Source organism: Cucumis sativus, chromosome 3 (genome assembly GCF_000004075.3).
Source record: "Cucumis sativus cultivar 9930 chromosome 3, Cucumber_9930_V3, whole genome shotgun sequence".
Taxonomy (NCBI): Eukaryota; Viridiplantae; Streptophyta; class Magnoliopsida; order Cucurbitales; family Cucurbitaceae; genus Cucumis; species Cucumis sativus.
In genome coordinates this window covers 31846098-31864977 of record NC_026657.2, presented here as the reverse complement: position 1 = coordinate 31864977, position 18880 = coordinate 31846098, and the positions used below count along the sequence as shown (strand labels likewise).

At 30.1% G+C, this 18880-nt stretch overlaps 2 protein-coding genes across 2 annotated transcripts; one reads left to right on the top strand and one right to left on the bottom strand.

Moving 5' to 3' along the window:
- Positions 1-2708: 2708 nt before the first annotated feature.
- On the top strand, positions 2709-5294 carry LOC101222778 (homeobox-leucine zipper protein HOX11). Its single transcript, XM_004136681.3, has 4 exons — positions 2709-3305; positions 3474-3865; positions 4446-4525; positions 4660-5294. Exons 1-4 carry the CDS (start codon positions 2918-2920, stop codon positions 4958-4960), a joined length of 1161 nt encoding a protein of 386 aa, XP_004136729.2. The 5' UTR covers positions 2709-2917; the 3' UTR covers positions 4961-5294.
- A 5967-nt stretch (positions 5295-11261) lies between these two features.
- On the bottom strand, positions 11262-14328 carry LOC101220024 (protein trichome birefringence). Its single transcript, XM_004136513.3, has 5 exons — positions 13213-14328; positions 12638-12830; positions 12353-12546; positions 12104-12262; positions 11262-11991 (listed from the first exon to the last, which is right to left on the bottom strand). The coding sequence occupies exons 1-5, from the start codon at positions 14163-14165 to the stop codon at positions 11649-11651; spliced, it is 1842 nt and encodes a 613-aa protein (XP_004136561.1). The 5' UTR covers positions 14166-14328; the 3' UTR covers positions 11262-11648.
- Positions 14329-18880: the final 4552 nt, after the last annotated feature.

The following is an 18880-nucleotide window of genomic DNA, read 5'->3' as shown; positions in this document are numbered from 1 at the left end:
CTTGTCTACCCCAAGTCAAACATCTTATTATTTGGTCAAATCTCGTGCTAATCTTTTCTTTCTTTCTTTCTTTCTCTATTTTCCTTTTTATTTTTAATTTGGAATTCTTCTCCCTAAAATCATTTTTTTAAAAAAAAAAATCATTTTCAAAAAGGAAAAACTATTTTTTCCAACACTTTATTCTTTTTTTCTTTTTTTATATGCCCACTCTAACCCCAACATCTGGAAGCTGATGTCTTCAAAAGCCTGCTTTTAAAGCCACCCTATCAATACTTCTTCTTTTCTTTTTTCATTTTAAATTTCAATTAGGTGAACAAATTTAACATATAGAATTGGTTCAATTAATTATATTAATTCAATAAAATTATAAACTATATAGATGAAGAATCAATAATTATGACATGGGATTCATTTTCTAGAAAATCTTATAAAATTGTGACGTGAATAATGTGATAATGTTAACATTAATTTGATAAATAGAGATAGATCTATAAGTTTTATTGAAAAAATAAAACAAAAGATTAATACGAAAAATAAATAATGTTTTAAAACTTAGTTTGTAAGAAAGATGAAAAAGAAAATTATTTAAAGGAACTCGTATATTTACGTTTCCATTTTGGTGATCTATGAATATAATAGCTCAAAATTATTCAATTCTATTCAATAAAATTTGTTAATAATATTTCAATAATTAACCAAGCTTATTGAAATGGTAAGTCGTGATAAATAAAATATTTTATTTTGGTAGATAAGCTCTACAAATTGATCCAATAAATATTAACCACATCAAAAATTGATGTGATATATTAATGATACAAGCAAATAATTGTTAGATCTCCTTTAATAAAGAAGAGAAAAAAAACTCAATAATATAATCCTATGTCTATGTATTTTCTTGGAAACTGGAGAATTCTAAAACATCAAAATTATTAAATAGATGTTTTAAAATGTCATCGGTGAATAATGAAAACGACAACTTTTTCATATTACATAAGCCATTTAATTAAATAGTCCCCAAATAATAATAATAATAATAATAATAAGATAAATTTATAATATATGGTGTGTTTGGTAAGGGAGCAATTAATGGGATTTTTCTCGACGTCATAATGAGTTTGATATGTGAAAATAAGCAATAAATAAACAAGAGAAAATCGCAGCCGTTGGATGTGAAATAAAACAATAAAATAAATATTTATGTAATGATTTTGGGTGGCTGGGTTGGGTTGGTGAGAGAAACTCAATTAATCAAAATTATTAACACCGTTTTAATAATCAAATATTATTAGGAATAATTAATTTTAATTTGATTGCTTTTTTTCCTAAAAAAAGAGAAATTATATATCAATTAGTTAATCATTTCCATTGAAAAATGTTCCAAGTCAAAGATGGTTATGTTTCTGTCAAGGCCTGTTTCTGACTCTCATAAATACATTCTCATGATGTTTTATTAAATCACTTTAATATTTTTTAAAAATATCTATATCTATATCTATATATATTGAATTTGTTTATGGGGTTAACTAATAATTTAAGTAATTAATGTCAGAGTGAGATATATAGATATGTGATAAAATATAGTTTTCAATTATTTGTTGATTTTTGTGACAACTTTGTGGGAACATGGTTCATTTTACTAATATAACTTTCATATTCGATAGTTATAAAATAATAAAATGAGTTTATAAGTTAATAAATATGATTGAGGGGTTGGTTGGTTTTAACTATTTTTTTTCAAAATTTTAATCCATTAAACTGAATAACGGCTTGAAATAAATGATGAAATAATAATGTTAGTAATGTTTTTAAAAAATCCTATACATTGATTTCTTCACATAGAATAATATCATAATATAAATTTAATAGCTTGGGAACCAAGCGAGCCTAACTAAAAATAATTGCTTTTTGATAAATTATTTTTGTGGACCACGAGATAGGAATGAATAATTTAAGGAAAAGAAAAAGAAAAACCTTTTTTTTTTTTTTCATTTACATTTATATATCTTTGAGAAATCAATTTAGTCCATTATTAATATATATATATTTTGCATGGTGCTGTATATGAGTCAATTAGTTCAAATGGCTAAATATATAAAATTATATAAACATTATGTAGTATAATTTTGATTTATCATTTGTATTAAAGAAAATCCAATTCAAGTTCAAATTTGATCATGCACATCAACGTTCAAAATCAATTTGAAGCAAGAGAAAAGTAGTTGAGAAAACATTTTGTAGTCCTAAAGTTATGTAAAGGTAACAATTATTTAGTTCATCTAAACTCTAGATCACAACCTTTTAGTGATTAAACTAATAAGAAACACTAATTAAAAAAGATAAACACATCTAAATTTAGTAACACGTATTTAAGAGTGATTTAAAAATGGTTAAAATTGATTTAGTTAGATGTAAAGGAACTCTAAATTAAGTTTTTAATAAGTGAAAAACAATGTAACATTGAAGCTTAGAGTTTGAAATACAAGAGTTATGTATAGGAGGAAAGTAATGTGAAAAATGATTAAAAAGATAATGAAGAAGAGTGAGAGAAGATGATATTGAATAGAAAAGATAAAGGTTCAAGAATGTCAGCTATATATATGTTTTAATACCCCACTTGAGACTATAGATTTTTTGTTATATTGTAATTTGGTAGTGTGTCTAAAGTCTCGTGTATGAACCGTTGTATAATTAAATATTTTCACGTGCACTTGTCAATCTGCTTTTGTCGGTCAATCTCACTCTATTTTTAAATTCAATTCTTTTCTTCTTTCTTTCTTTCTTTCTTTTTTGTTTTTGTGTTTGGTATTTAAAAAGGGGACCTTCCCCCTTTCTAATTTCCTCTAAAACCCCTTTTCTTCTTCAATCTTGAAAAGAAAAGAGAGAGATTCTTCTGTGAAGTTGGTTTCTAGGATTAATAATGGTGGAGTTGGGTTTGAGCCTTGGTGATCATCCATCTTCCAATTCCAATAGTAATAATAAGAAGAAGCCATTTTCTAATTTTCTGTCTAAACCAATTTCTTCTTCTTCTAATTCTTCTTCCTCTCTTATGGCTTTGGGGTTTTGTGTTGGTTTAATCGGACGTCATTCTGCTTCTGCTTCTGCTTCTGCTTCGGTTCAAGATGATGAAGAAGATGAAGAACAAGATGATGAGGATGATGATGATGATCGGAAAACGGTCGTTCTTGCTGGTTCAACTTCCGGTTTGGATCCACCGGTTCAGCTTGATCTTCTTCCCTTGGCTCCTGTTCCACGTTCTTCTTCTTCTTCTTCTCCCCTCCTTCCTTTTCCATGGCTTTCTCATCACTGTATGTAAATTCCTTTATTTATTATTCTTTGTTTATTTATTTTTTGGGTGTTGGTAAAAATTACAACTTGGGAACTGGATCATTTTATTTTTCTTTCCTAAATTCAAATAAATATCTAAGTTTTAGATCATTTTGATGAATTGAGGATATATGAATGTTATTTTGTAGTGATGGGGGAAGTGGGGGGGAGTTCAGAGGGAGGAGAAAGGGTAGAGACAGTGGATGTGAAGAGGGTGGTGGTGGAGGAGAGAGAAGATAGGGTGGCGGCGGTGGCAGTGGCGGCGTTGTCGTCTCCGAACAGTACGGTGTCATGTTTTGAAATGGAATTTGGAGGAGGAGGAGGAGGAGGAGGAGGAGGGATTAGAAGGAAGAGATCATGGGATCATATGGAAATGGAAACAGAAAGAGGAGGAGGAGGAGGAGGTTGTTCAAGAATAATGAGTGATGATGAAGATAACAATGCTTCTGCTTCTGCTGCTGCTCGTAAAAAGCTTCGACTTTCTAAACTACAATCCGCTTTTCTTGAAGAAAGCTTCAAAGAACACACCACTCTTAATCCTGTAAGTCTAAAACACTTCCACAAAACTTAATCCAAACCATACCTTAAACCCATATTCCATCGTCTCTTCCTCCTAATTTCTTTATTTTACTTTTTCACTTGTCTCAAAAACAGACTTCAGAATCAAAAACTAATTCAATTTTATTTCTTAATCAGTTCGGATTATTTTGTGTTAACATCTAATTTCCCTTCAGCTTATGATTCCTTTCTCACTAGGTTTTGGTTAATACTCATTTTGTTTTCAGTTTTCTATTTTTCTATTTCATTCTTTTTCTTAGTTTCTCAATTATGATTTCATATTTGAATTCTTTTGTCAAATTCTAAAAAAAAAAATCAAAATTTAACATGATTTTTTAGTAATATTTATAAGATTACTTTGTCTCTAAAAAAAGCCAAAAAAACAAAATAGTCTTAATTGGCGGTGGTGGTTTTAAGAATGATATAAAGTCTATGAAATAAAATATTCATATATTTTGTACTGAGTGTTTATATATAAATGGAAAGAAAAAAAAAACATATAAATTTTAAATTTTTGGGTATGGCTGAATAATATAATTTTAATTCTTTAAATTAATTTTCAGAAGCAGAAGCTAGCACTAGCAAAGCAGCTAAACCTCCGACCTAGGCAAGTGGAAGTATGGTTTCAAAACAGAAGAGCAAGGTACATAAATCTAATAAATTTCTTTTTGTTTTTTATTATCTTATCGTAATTAATAAACAAAACCAAAAAAGAGAAAAGAATAGAGATGTAATTTATCTGTGTATTTAATTGTATGTGTATGTGTTTTTGTTTAGGACGAAGTTGAAGCAGACAGAAGTAGATTGTGAGTATTTAAGAAGATGCTGTGAGACATTGACAGAAGAGAACAGAAGATTACAAAAAGAACTTCAAGAATTAAGAGCTTTAAAAACTTCTCAGCCTTTTTATATGCAACTTCCAGCCACTACCCTCACCATGTGCCCCTCGTGTGAGCGTGTCGCTACCACCACCACCACCACCCCCGCACCCACCACCCCCGCCCCGTCCTCCGCTCTTTGTCTCGCTAACAAACCCAAGATCTTGCCATTTCCTCACTTGCATCAGGCTGCTTCATGAGCATACTATTGATCACATCATGAAATACAAAAAAGTTCTAGCTGCTATGAGATAATTTTTGTACATATTTTTCCTTTTGATGGGGTTGGAGCTTTGTGGGGATTTTTTCTTTTTTTTTTTGGTCGTCTGTAGCTTTGAGATATATATGGATCTCTCCCTAGTTGTTCTTTTATCAGTTCTTTTGCTCTTGCATGCATGGTTATTTTTAGGTTTTTTCTTTTGGGATATACTACAAAGTAATTTAAAAGAGTATAGGGAGAGATTATATATTTATGATGTATTCTTGTTTTTTCTTTTGTTTAGTTCTTTAAAAAGAAAACAAGATCAAATGAAAGGAAATTTTATTTCTTTTAATTGCCTTTCTTATTATTTAGTCCAATCCTATATAATTGATCCATTAAACTTCTGGTGCTGGGGAGATTTCAAATTGTTAAGCTTATATATGTTTTAACTAACCAAATTTAAGTTATATTTAGGTCAACAATTGTTTAATTACAATATTGTTGATTTTTACTGATTAGATTAAGAACCTTTTCGTGCTAATGTTGGCGATTAGATTTATTTTCAACCTATAGAAATTAAAAGATTAATAATAGCATTGATCTGTCATTAGTGGTCTAATTTTATTATTGAATGGCACGTAGCTCGAAAAATGAAAAATATTTATGAAAACACATGGGTAAAATGAGTTGGATGGGATAAGCTTAAATATTTGGAATATGATTAATGTTAATGATCATGTGGGAGGATCTAGTAATGCTTGGAGATTAGTGATAATAATAATAATTATGATTAAGAATTTGATGATTGAGAAACAAGGAGATCTTGCAAGCCAAGCAATAGAGGTGCAGCTAATAGCCATGGCTGCCAATGGACATAATAAATAAAACCCTAACCCGAATTTTCAAACCCAATCTCAAGGCCTTTCCATTGATGGCCTGCAACAACGTATGATCACTACCCCCATCATTTACATCTTTGGGGTGAAAATAACTTGAAGATGAAGCAATCAAAAGGACACAAAAATTAAGACCTTCTTTGATTTTCATTTAGATTTATATATTTGTTTTCTTAGAACCCAAGGTGTTTGATATTATAATAATTTCCATATTTTCTCATTTTTGGAAATAGAAAACAAGTACTTAATGCAAAAATTAGTAAGTATGTTATAAGATATATAACAAATATTTTAGAAAACTACTATTATATTTAAAACAATGATAGATGGATCAAAGCTAAAAAAAAAAGTTTCGATTATGTGTTGCATAAGTCGTACATAGGTATGTTTAACCATATTTTGAAAAAACAAAAAGCTACTTTTTATAATTTTCAAAACATATTTTGAAAAAGTACTCTTAAAATCAAGATCACTACAATATATAAACCAACAAATCAAGGAAATAATATGGACACACTTAATTTTTAAAAAATTCAAATGGTTAACAACCTGCCTAAATTTTAAATTAAGATCAAAGATAAACCAATAATATAATCTAATTAGTTAGATCAAAAAAAAAAAAAGAAAAAGTTCATAGTGACATTGGTTGAATTTGGTGTGACCTTTGTGATCTATTGGGTTGACTCCTAAGTATTGACTTTTTTCCTCCTTCAATCATTCCACTTTGAAAATTATTAACCAAGTCAATATTGGATTACATATTATATAATATAATGAAAATGATTCATTACAAATCCAATAAGATCATATTATCAAATATATATCACTAACCATCTAACTACTACTTCAAAGTCAAAAACCCTTTATATGATTATCTGGATATATATATATATATATAGATAGATATAGCTTCCATTGATTTTCTTTTGTGTTCATATGATTTTCATCAATTTTCTTTTGCTATAACTTTTCTATAAAATACACATTTATCAACCATTCTTTCCTTTAATAAGCTTTCCTATCACTACTTGACTTTGCGGGCCACATGGTCAAAACTTTTTGTTTTATCAAGATGAAAACTAGATTATAAGTTAATTAAGATTAAAAAAAAAATTTGTCTAAATGAGATTCTTTACCTACTTTTATACCTCTCCCTACTTAATTCACTTTTAAACCATTCACTTTCACACATAATCTAAATTGAATTGGAAATTTGCCTAACAATATTCCTCCATAAATGTTATTAGAATTTGGGCAGTCATGATATGTACTAATAAGTGGGAAGATGGAATTAGTGGATAAAAGATGATCACCTTTTTTTTAAGTTGAGAACTTTGATTTGATTATGAGTTCTTATAAACCATTCTATACAATCATGTCAACTCATGCCCTTTCTCCTAACACTTTATACAAACCTCTCAATTTGTTTCAATCCATTAGGAAAAAAAGATGAAAAGGAAAAAAAAAAGTCAACTATAGTTGTGTTATTATTATTATTTCCATTATAATATACTAGATTTTATCTACCTAAAGTTTCATGTAAAAAATCCAGTGGCTTAAATCAAGAGTTTGAATACTATCTCTCATTTTCTAGTAGAGTTATTATTACTTTTCTTTTTTATCCTTTCGAGTTCTTCCTAACATCATATAGTATTAATGAGTTGGGATGGATGACTCTTTGAATCATATTTAAAATGTTGTCATATAGTTGAATTTATAGTATCTAAATTCAAGTATAAAATATTTAATTTGGTTTTCTTTTGATTTATTGTTATTAAAGTATATATGATCTTAACAAAGTGTGAATTTTTAATTTTGATATTGTGAGCATTCTCGAGAATTAAACTATATGGTAACATTAGCTAGGGTTCATGGGGATTATTTAGGCCTTTTGCTAAAGATAAATATTTGGGTTCTTATTTTAAAACATTAAACTTAAGACGCTATGTGAAATTTCAAAATTTAATCTCCAAATATAAGATTTGTTTAAAAAAATATATAATTTAAGAAAAAAAAGGTTATTGGCATATTTGTTAATAAAAAAAATGGTTTATATTTTATTAACAATGATTTTAAGATAAGTTTGTTTGGATGCAATACATCTTAAGGTGATTTGATAAATGTCAAATTACCCTAAGTGAGTTTGAAATGTGAAGTTAATCACTAGATTTTAAAAAAATTACCTTAGATAATTAACAGTTCATAATTTTATTTTTCATCAAACTCATTGCGAAAGTTAAGCAAAAATACAAAATTAATCAGCTAAAATTCACCAAAGGAAAAAATTATAAAATATACTTAATACGAATATGGTATTATTAATATACATATAATTTTGAGATTGATAACTAATTTAATATTTTTCATTAAATATGTTTTAAAACTTAAAAAGGTTAAGAAAAAAAGAACTGAGAAATTAAACTCAATATAGCCTTATTTGTTGAATGGGCTATAGTAGTTGAAAAGCCCATTAAGATAAGGGAAGGCCCAACTCCAATAGTACTTCATTCCAATGGCCCATCTTCCATTCTAAATTTGGAGAATGTTTTCAATATTAGTTTGGAGAAAATGCACTTTTAATCTTAGATTAAAATTGTTTTGGAAGCTTCTAAAAAGAATAAAACTCTTTTAGTTTTTTTCAATTTTGAAAATAAAGAATTCAATAATAATAATAAAAAAAAAAACATAATTGTATTTAGTGTTTTAAAATATGTATTAATTGAAAATTGATTAAAAAAATTGTATCCTGAAAACATCTAATTTTCTAGATATTATTAAACACAACACCCACGGCCACGGCAAGCAGAAAAATTTCCAAACCTATTAGAGTATATTGATGTGATTATATGAATTTATTTGGCCTCTTTTTCCAATGATAATTTAGTCGATTATGAGTTTGAGTTATTGTTGAAGCACATTGGTCAATCTCTAAGTCTTTCTAAACTAAGACAGTTGTGGATAAAAAAATTTATATATATATTTTTAAATATATATACATTCACCTAATTTAAATTTGCATTCTCAAACAAAATATTTTCATCTAATTTAAATTGCAAATTGCAAATTAAAATTATAGAATAAGGATCAACTTACCGTTCTTATTTTTATTTTATTTCTAATTTATAAACTTCATTATTTTTGTTTTGCAATAATATTATTTTTTAAAAAACCAACATTAACACAATAGTGTCTATGTGAACCCTATTTTTTAGAATTCTTTTTAAAGAAAACATTATTTTTAAAATTTATTCAAAATCGTATATCAATTTTTTATACTGATACAAATAAATTGATTGCATTATACATACAAACATACCTATCTCATTTAGTACTATTTTAAAAGATAATAAAAGGTTAAATATGTGTATTGAATTTAAAATTTTATAATACTATGTGCATTAGCATTATTGGTCATAAATGTTAACATGAGTATTTAACATTATTATTGGTATCAATTAACTCACATCAATTCATACAACACATCATCCTTAACTTCTAGAGGAATAATTTAAAAAAAAAAAAAGTAATTACAAGTTTTCATTTGTTTTAAAATCCTTATGATTAGGATGGTAAGATTGAGAAAGAATGTTATAATTTATATTATTTGAATCATCTCATAGGTTGGTCTCCTCTCTAAGATTTAGTTCAATCTTTCTATACATTAGATTATATTTTATAATCTATCCGCGTAGGTATTACATGAAACGCTATTTGTTTATTTATTATTTATCTACAAATGTGACATTAAAAGATAGATTATTGTAAATAAGAAAGTTGTATGGATGATTAAGTATTGATATTTTTTTATAAATATTTTTGTTTATTTTGCTATATTAAAAAGTTTCCAACTTTTCATTAAACAACTGATGGTAGTTTGAAAAGCCAATGGGACAACAAACAATCACATCTCAATAAGTTCATGAACAAACTCATTATTATATTTTTTTATTATAATAAAAATATAAAAGTGTGAACATAAAAGGAAAAGTCCATAAAAGCCACATGATCAAGAAAATTGTAAAGCTACTACTTTGTCCTTAATTAGTTTATATCAATTTCATAAATAATTTTGTCAAATCTTAATATGTCTTATACATTAATTTTAATATTGACTAACTTTTCTTCTTCTCCAAAAAAAAAAAAAAAAAAAGACTGACTTCTTTCTTCTTCCTCTTTTTTCTTTATGTGATTGTGAATTTTTCCTTAATTGCAAAAAATTTCTTATGAAATTTGTAATTTAAGTCAATTGAATCCAATGTTAAAGTAGAAGGTAAAATGGGAGTGATGGATGAATATGAATAAATTTAATAATAAGATAGGAATAATTAAAGGTGCAATCACCGACAAAAAAATAAAATAAAAGAGAAAACAGGTGTGAGAGAGGGAGAGAGGCATAAGGGGAAAAGAAATGTGTGTGATCTGTGATGTGTTATGTGTCCAAAATTATAAAAGGGGTCGCCGACAGCGGCGTCCTCTTCAAATTACAACAAAATGTAACGATGTTTAGATACACATTTTTCTAGGCAATTATCGTATACCATTCATTATTGCTCCATTACTTTATATCCTTTTTCTTTCATTGCATTCAACATAACCACTTTCCCACTCACCATTTTTAATTCCTTTAATGCCTCCCCTCCATTCTTAACCCTAACCCCACCCTTCTTTTTCTCATTCATTAATACATCAACCCCCCCTATTTTCATATGCTTCAACTAACCATCCTTTAACCTTTCTGTTTGAGTAGTTCAACTTATTCTTTTAGTTTACATCTTTTTACTTCCTATTAGAGACTACTTTAATTTCTCACCATTCTACGTTATATATTTCCAACAAAACACAAGTTCATTAGTTACATATAGATGAAGAGAGTGATTAGCAAATTAATTACTAACATATGATCATAGACAATAGATAGACATAATAGCAATTGAATTGTAGTTCATTTAAATTTGCAAATGATAAGGCCATTCCTTTTCTAGGCTGTATTCTCCAAATATAGACAAAATAATTGTTATCTCTGAAAAGAAAAATAATAAATATATTTATGAATTATGGACTTATATTGCTTGAGAGAAGGGCCCAGTTGTAAGGAAAGGTCAAAATGATAATTAAGATAACCATTATAGTTAATTATTTAAATTAATCTTCACATGTAGTTCTTAGTCATTGTCATACTAATTTGGAATATGACTGACAATGTCACACTTAGGATTTAAGACTGTTTCATAATTAGTAATAAAGACTTGAGACTCATGTTCAACTCCATAAGGGACAAAATGTTTAAAATAAACCCCTTTTCTTTCAGTCCCTAAATTCTATTTTTAACATTTATTTATCGGTCCCTGGGATCTAGTTTACTATTATTAATTAACACCCATCATAGCTCACAAGAACAACTACTTATAATAAGGGAATAATATATTATTTCAACAAAAAAAAAGAGATAAATTTAAAAATTTACAATTGGTAACCACCATAGAAGATATTCATAGTCTCTTATAATATCCTTCTTCCCTCTACTATATCTTATATGAACATAATTTCTTCACAGCACAAACAAGATCTTCTTAAGATCAAGAACACAAACTTCTTTCTATTTCCTACTCTCATAAATTATTGTAGAAGAAAAAAATACTCATATCAATTCTTTGAATTCATCTTTGTTTTGTTTGATCTACTCTATACGATTCCGAAAAAGAAAAAGAAAAAGAAAAAAAATACTAATCTTCTAAATCTTCATATGAATTCAACCAAATAAATATGTACTTTCTTTTTCTTTGTACCTCTCTATGTTCTCTTTTGCTGTTGTTGCTTCATTAACAGTTCTGCATATAAAATCTCATTCCAAGCATCAGGGACACCAGGAAGACACCAATGGCTGCAGTCCTGGAATCTCAATGGCGATTTCCTCTCTTCTTCTGTTAGCTTTTGTTTCCGGTAGATCGAAGGGTGCCCGTCCTTTCGAAAATCTGTCATCTTCGTTATGTTTAGATACGTGACATGAGTTTTCATTCCTTTCAATATCTTCTCTAAAACAACCATCTTTGGTGGGTAGTGTCTTAGGTATGTCTCATTCTTGATTGGTTGATTCTCGCTATCACATTGCCCACCGGAGTTCCATTGTCCTCCGCTGTTAAACATCAATTGATTTATCATTCAGCAATGAGCTAAAAGTTTGGTTGTTTAAATATGTGCAAGTAGATTCTAATTCAGTCTCTTGTTTTTTTGCTTGTTTCTTTTACCTGAAATGGGATGCAGAGTATCCCCTAAAGAAAACAATGGACTTCATTGGATTTATGTTCTTATCTACCCATCTCGCCCATGTCGTTATAGCCTTTCGGAACGCCTCAAGAACATTCAATTCTTCATAAACATGACTCCCTTCTTGGTAATAGTCTTTCCTGCATTCATTCGACATAGCAAAACTCGTCAAACATCGTCACACATCAAATGGCTATCATGCATAAACACAGTCACAAGTCAAAACTCACCCTAATGAAGTTTTTTCATGAGTCCACCAGTGACCAGTGTTGAAGACGATTACATCAGCTTCTTTATACTGATCAGACGACTTCCCAACCAAATCGAGACGCAGAGTTTCTTTCTTTTTACCATTCTTGTCTGGCATCTCCCATTCTCGGACTAGGAAAGGAGACACAAAGAACTCTACGGTGAAGTTATAGTCCTATCAAACCGAAGACATAAAAGAAACCATCAAATCATTAACATTCACACAGAACAAGCCTATGAAGGAACAAGTAGAACGCAAAACCAACCTTGAATATGAAAGAGTAAGCTGCTTCCCCTCTAAAAACCTGTTTTCCATGAGCTTCAAACACATTACGTTGATCTTTAACAGAGTTTCTTAGTATACAAACAAGCGATTCCCACATGTTTCGATTCAGCGAATCACCCACAAAAACTAATCTTTTCCCTTTCAGAAGATCCAACATTCGACCTCCATCCAACCTAATGAGGGAATAGGAAACAGAACATTAGTTCAAGAGAGTACTATTGGCCACTTAACAATGAACGGCAAACAATCTTTTAACGCAATTCTGATTGATTAAATTGGTTGGAAGAATTGGCTTAAAGAACAAAATCTAAAAGCCTACAATTCAGGTGAGTTACTACCAATTCATCAAATTCAGAACAAGTTTAGCCTTTTTATTTTCCTTTTTCGACTTTTGACGAAAAAGAGAAAGGTCAAAAGAGAAAAAGGGGCAAGAAATTGCAGGTAGCACAATTCTACAATTCAGTAAAAGTTACGCAAAACTTGAAATGAAAAAAACCAAATTAAGTCAGAAAATTTCCATCCATCAATAGATCATGCAAAAATTTCTGATCATACCTTGGAAGATCGCATTTCTTGGGCTTCCATCTAAATTTCTCATAATTCTTATCAGGCCTGCCATTCAAATGGCAATTGAACTGTTCGTCAATTAGCAAACAAGAACCAGGTTTATAGAGTGGATAAGAATCATCCAGTACCCACTCTCCATCGAAAAAATCACAATTCTTCAAAGACTCAACCCAATCCTTCTGGTTCACCGATTCACCGGAATCTGAATTCGTCTCACCCTTTTGCTTACTCGCCAACGGAGCCGTGAAATTCGTCGGTACATTTTTCTCCACTGCCCTAGAACTTCCATTATTCAACGGCATCGGTTTCATCCCCGAACTCTTAACCTGATCATCCACCACCGGAGGAGCATTTCGCGATTCAGTTTGATTCGAGCGCGTAACTTCAGTAACCGGTGTAGTTTGAGTATCATTCTTCAAAGTTTCCACCGGCGGTTGAGTTTCAATCGGAGGCGAAACATCAGAATCCCGTGTCTGATTTCCGGCCGTTGGTTTGTTTTCCGGTACCGATTCTTCCGTACGGTTCTTCACACGCGGCGGCTCTTTCTCAACAGTTGGCGGCTGGGGCTGGGGCTGAGTCGTGACATTACTAGATCTAGACGAACTAAACTCCGGCACCGGTGGAGGGATCACTGAACTACTCTGCTGAAGCGAACTATTGGGAAAAAAGTAAGAAATAAAAGAAGGGTATTGAGATCCAGAACCCCCATTAGAAGAATTAGAGCCAACGAAGTTACTCCCAGTGAAAATATTAGAGAAGTAGGGAGAAAATGAAGAAGAAGAAGGGTTAAAAGCCAAAAAAGCAGTGAAAACAACGAAAGCAAACATAAAGCCATAAGCAAAAGCCATAGTTCTCTTGGTTTTGAGAATGGAGAAAAGACTCTTGACATCTGATACCAGATTTCCGCCATTGATGGGCTGGTACTTGGTAACTTCAGCCATGGCGGATCAGAGAGGAAACAGAAACAGAACCACCACCACCAACACCACCACACCACCACCACCAAATAAGTGTGTATTTAGAGAGAGAGAGAGAGAGGATGATGACGAAGTGGGTTGTAGAGTGAGAGAGTGAAAATCTGCGATTGAAAAAACAGTCTTTTGAGTCTATCGAGTGGAGGAGGACGTTTGTTTCATACGGATTTGAGAAAGGGAAATTCCTCAATATTCAATTAATTCAATTAATTCATTATTGTTATTATTATTATTATTTTCACTTAAATAAATATATTTGTTAACATTTCCCCCATAATATGGTGTTAAATTACTACATTTGCCACTACCGTCAAATTGGTTACACCGTTGAGGAATATTTGTGAAGTGATCCAGTCTTGTTGTACACGAAATCTGCAAAGACACGTGTCCTTCTCTTAAGACTTTTCTTTGAAAGGAAAAATATATTTAATTCTAAAACTAAAACCAACCCCTAAATTATCCCATAATTCTACGTATTCCCCCACCGCCAATTTCGGTTAACCATCTTTCAAATATCAATTACTCATTACATTACAAATATCTCAATATCAACTTTAGTATACTTCCTTTATATAGCATACTTTTTCCAATTATTAGAAACCTTCCTTAAATTTTGAGAACCAAAAATTAGAATAGTTTTCGAATATATTTGTTTCTTAAACGTAATAGAGTCTTTAACTTAATTGAAGTGGATTCAATTTTAATACGGATAAAATGTAGCTTTCTTGCCTTCATTTTTCTTTGTTTTCTTTTATTATTTTTAAAGAAAGTTAAAGCCTTAATTTGAATTTCAATATATTTGAAAGTATTATGAGCTGTGGGACCACTTAGATTAATAAATTATAAGGTATGAACCCATCTTCAAAATTTATTTGTCTTTAATAGCATTAACTTGGATAAAAACTTAAATAAAAATATATAGTTTAGTCAAATACATAATGATTAAATTCGGATTAAGTGAAAAGCCTAACAAGAAACTAATCAAGACCTCTCTCTCTCTCTCTCTCTCTCTCTCTTATCTTATATTATCTTAAATTGTATTTAATTTAATTTTTCTTTTTGGGTATAAATAAGCATACATCAAATGAAATAAAGTCTGTATTCGTTTGGGGGTGTGTGTGTGTGTATATATATATGTAAGATTAAATGGAAGGGACATATTAATGACTTTTATAAATCCAGCTGGAAATATTCGAAAGAAAAAAACAAAAATATTTATTAGAGAGAGAAGTGGCAAAATGTGTAAAATTACTCAAAACTTTGGTGGAAATTAAAAAGAAATTCCATATGTGTATATATTATAAAGGGAGAAAGTAAGGGAGTGGCGGAAAGCGTAATTAATGACTAAAATTTCAAAAAAGCCCTTGGAATTTGAAGAGAATCCGAAATGGAAATCCATGTACTTTTCCCGTTTCTTAACGGATGCCCGTTTAGGGACACATTAAATAACTAAAATCACATTTCATTTATTACTCTTTTACTTACTTGCTTAACTTTCTTTCTTTTCTTTTCTTTTCTTTTCCTTTCCTTTCTTTAAGCTCAATCATTAATTAATTAATTAAAAGTTAGTCATCTAATTTCGCTCCGTACGTATTATGTATGATGTCCACGCGTACGTACTGGATTTGACTGTTGTGCTTCTGGGTAATTGAGGGTTGAGATTGACTTGATCCATCGCGGTCGCTTTGCCGTCTAAGTCCAAGCATGTTGACGTGTTAGGATTGGACGGTCACACGATGCTGCGTGACAGTAGGTTACAGGAAGAAGAGTCGGATTTCTTGTCTTTGGAATTGGGAATATCGGAGGAAGAAGAGTCCAGATATGCATGTAGTTATTAATTCAAACTTTGATGCATATATTTGGGTTTTAAATTGCCTATTTAGTGAGAATTTTTTTAAAATATGGTCGATAAATTTGAGGGATGATTATAAGATTGAGGTTAAGAGGGTGGGTGGAGACAAAGAAAAAGAAAAAGAAAAAAGAAGATCCGTACAGAGGCGATGGAAATTAGGGGAAAAGCAGTTTACGCGTTTCCCACAAAAATACATACTATTATTGGATTCCTCGCATTTATTGTTCTTATATATATATATATTTCTCTCTTTAGTCGGTGTTTTATATATATATACACGTTAGGATTTAGGTGGGATTATTTTAAATAAGCAAGGCATGAATTCAATGATTTTAATTCATTTATTTAAATTTTAAAAAATTGTTTTTATTATGATTTTTTACTATTTTGTCCTACAAAAATTATTTTCCTAACCATATTAATTACATATAATTTGAAAAATGTGTGATTCAATGAAAGAAAGTACTTATTGAATGAAAAATCATGTCAAATGAAAGAGGAAAAAAGAAAAGAAGTAAAGAAGGAATAAAATAAAATTTAAATGATTCAAAATGCTGATATGTATAAAAGAAAAATCAAACTACTCTTAAAACTTGTAGCTGAAATAGTTTCTTATGAATTAATTTAGACTTTTCAAAAGTAGCTAAAACCTACCTTTCAAACACATTTAAGACTTATTTAGATGCAATGACTCTTTGTAGATTATGGAGAAATGACAAAATTAAATATGTATTTGTAGTTTTAATTAAATTTAAATGATCTTTTATTTTCTTGTTCTGGTTTTTTTTTTTTTTTTATCGTTATATAAATCAAGAAAAGAATAAAGTTTGAGAAGTAAAATTGACAACTTTTTTAAAGAAAAAACAGTTTATAGCTTTTAAATGATATATGACACCAATAACATCACATGAAGATAAAAACTTTCCCAGTATTGTATATTGGATAGAGATTATGACAATTTTGAAGAAGTATATTTATAGATTTTTCGTGATAGATATTTATTTTTCAAGCTAGTTATTTCAAACATACCTAAATAAAGTATCACATATCTCGCCATTGATACACCTAAAGAATCTCTAAGTTTTGATAAATATTTACGTTTATATAAGTTTAAACATTTTTAGTCTCTAGGTTTAGACTCACTTAATTTTAAATATTCAAAATATGACGTTTTAGTTTTGAGTCGTGACTTAAAAAAATCTTTTAGATAATCTTAAAAAAATAATTTTAAAAAATAAATAAAATGTGAATTTTAAATGTTATTTTTCTAATTTAAAATGTTGTAAGATACCTTTTCAGGTGGAGAGCAAATAGGTGTGTTATTATAAAATCAGATTAAAGATGTGTTTTTAAAAACTTATATTGAATATGTGCAAAGATTGTTCCTTGGCACCAACAAAATGCAAAATGAAAGTGTAAATAAAATCGTAAAATCATACACAAATGAAGAGAAACTTAATGGGCCTCTGCAGAAAGCTTCAAAATGGACCAAACTAAGCCCAATTCCAATAATGAATTTAAATTTCTTTCGCCAATCAATGGGAATGAGTATTTCATTTCAAAGGCTGGCTGTGAGAGGGGATGATGCAGATGAAGGGAGTATCGAACTCAGGAGGATTTTGATGGAAACCATGTCGGGTCGGATCTGAATGGAGTTTACTCTCTTTTGCAGAAGCCATGCTCGGAATTCGGACTTAATCTTTCGCTCTCGGCTACTGCGGATGTTTACGTTGGCAAAGATGTTCCGGTGTTCATTTCTTTATCGTCCAGATTAGAAGACCAGTTGAAAAACGGAGTGATTTTTCATCCCCTGAATCTCTCTTTTCTTCTCGAAGAGGGTTATGTTGGCCTCTCCGCTTCGAAATTCGATTTAAATACACAGCTGAATTGGATAAAATCATGGCAATTCAACGGGAGAGACGTCGACAACAACGACGACAATGAATCCGATAACCATCGTCGACAGGTGTATGATACGGCTGGCGTAATCGGTGGACTTGCTCTGTTATTTGGGGTTGAACTCTTCCGCTTTTGGGTCGTGGAAGAAACGTAAAAAGGATTCGGAAGAAGCATCTGACGATGTTATAGAATATGAGCTTCAAGATTTCTCCATAGCCCCACGAGTTCCAAAGATGGGATTCAAAGAACTAAAGAAAGTAACGGATAGTTTCAACCCGAAGAACAGTTTGGGGAAAGGCAAATTTGGAACTGTTTTTCACAGAGGAAATTTGAAAAACATGAAGGCCACCGCGAAGAGAATCTGAGAGGATTCAGGTCAAGGGAAACAAGAATTCATTACAGAAATTGCAATAATTGGTGGTTTCCATCACAAAAATATCGTAAAACTAATAGGATGGTGTTACAAGAAAAGGGATGTTTTACTTGTTTAGAGTTCTTCCCCGGCGGCAGCTTGGATAAATTGATCATAAAATGGTTAAGAGAGGTATAAATATAATTAATTATTTAAGTTAACAAATATATATTTGAATAGCTTTAAGATTCAAATATAGTGTTATATACTTGATAGTTATCTATGAAACATGGATTCATGTGAAGTCCATATATGAAAAGTTTGGATGCACTTCCCTTGAATTTGAAGGGACTTGAAACCAAATTGACTTTGGATCCAACAACTCGACTATTTGGATGTTACAATAAAACGCATAGGACGAAACCATTTTCATCTTCTAGGAATATTATCAATGAACTTTAGCTATATAAAGTTTGGATCACACTAAATTGTAACAATATTCATAATCACCATTTAGAATAATGTCAAGGACATTTTCTACGCAATTTTGAAATTATTGAGATAAAATTTTCTTCTCAT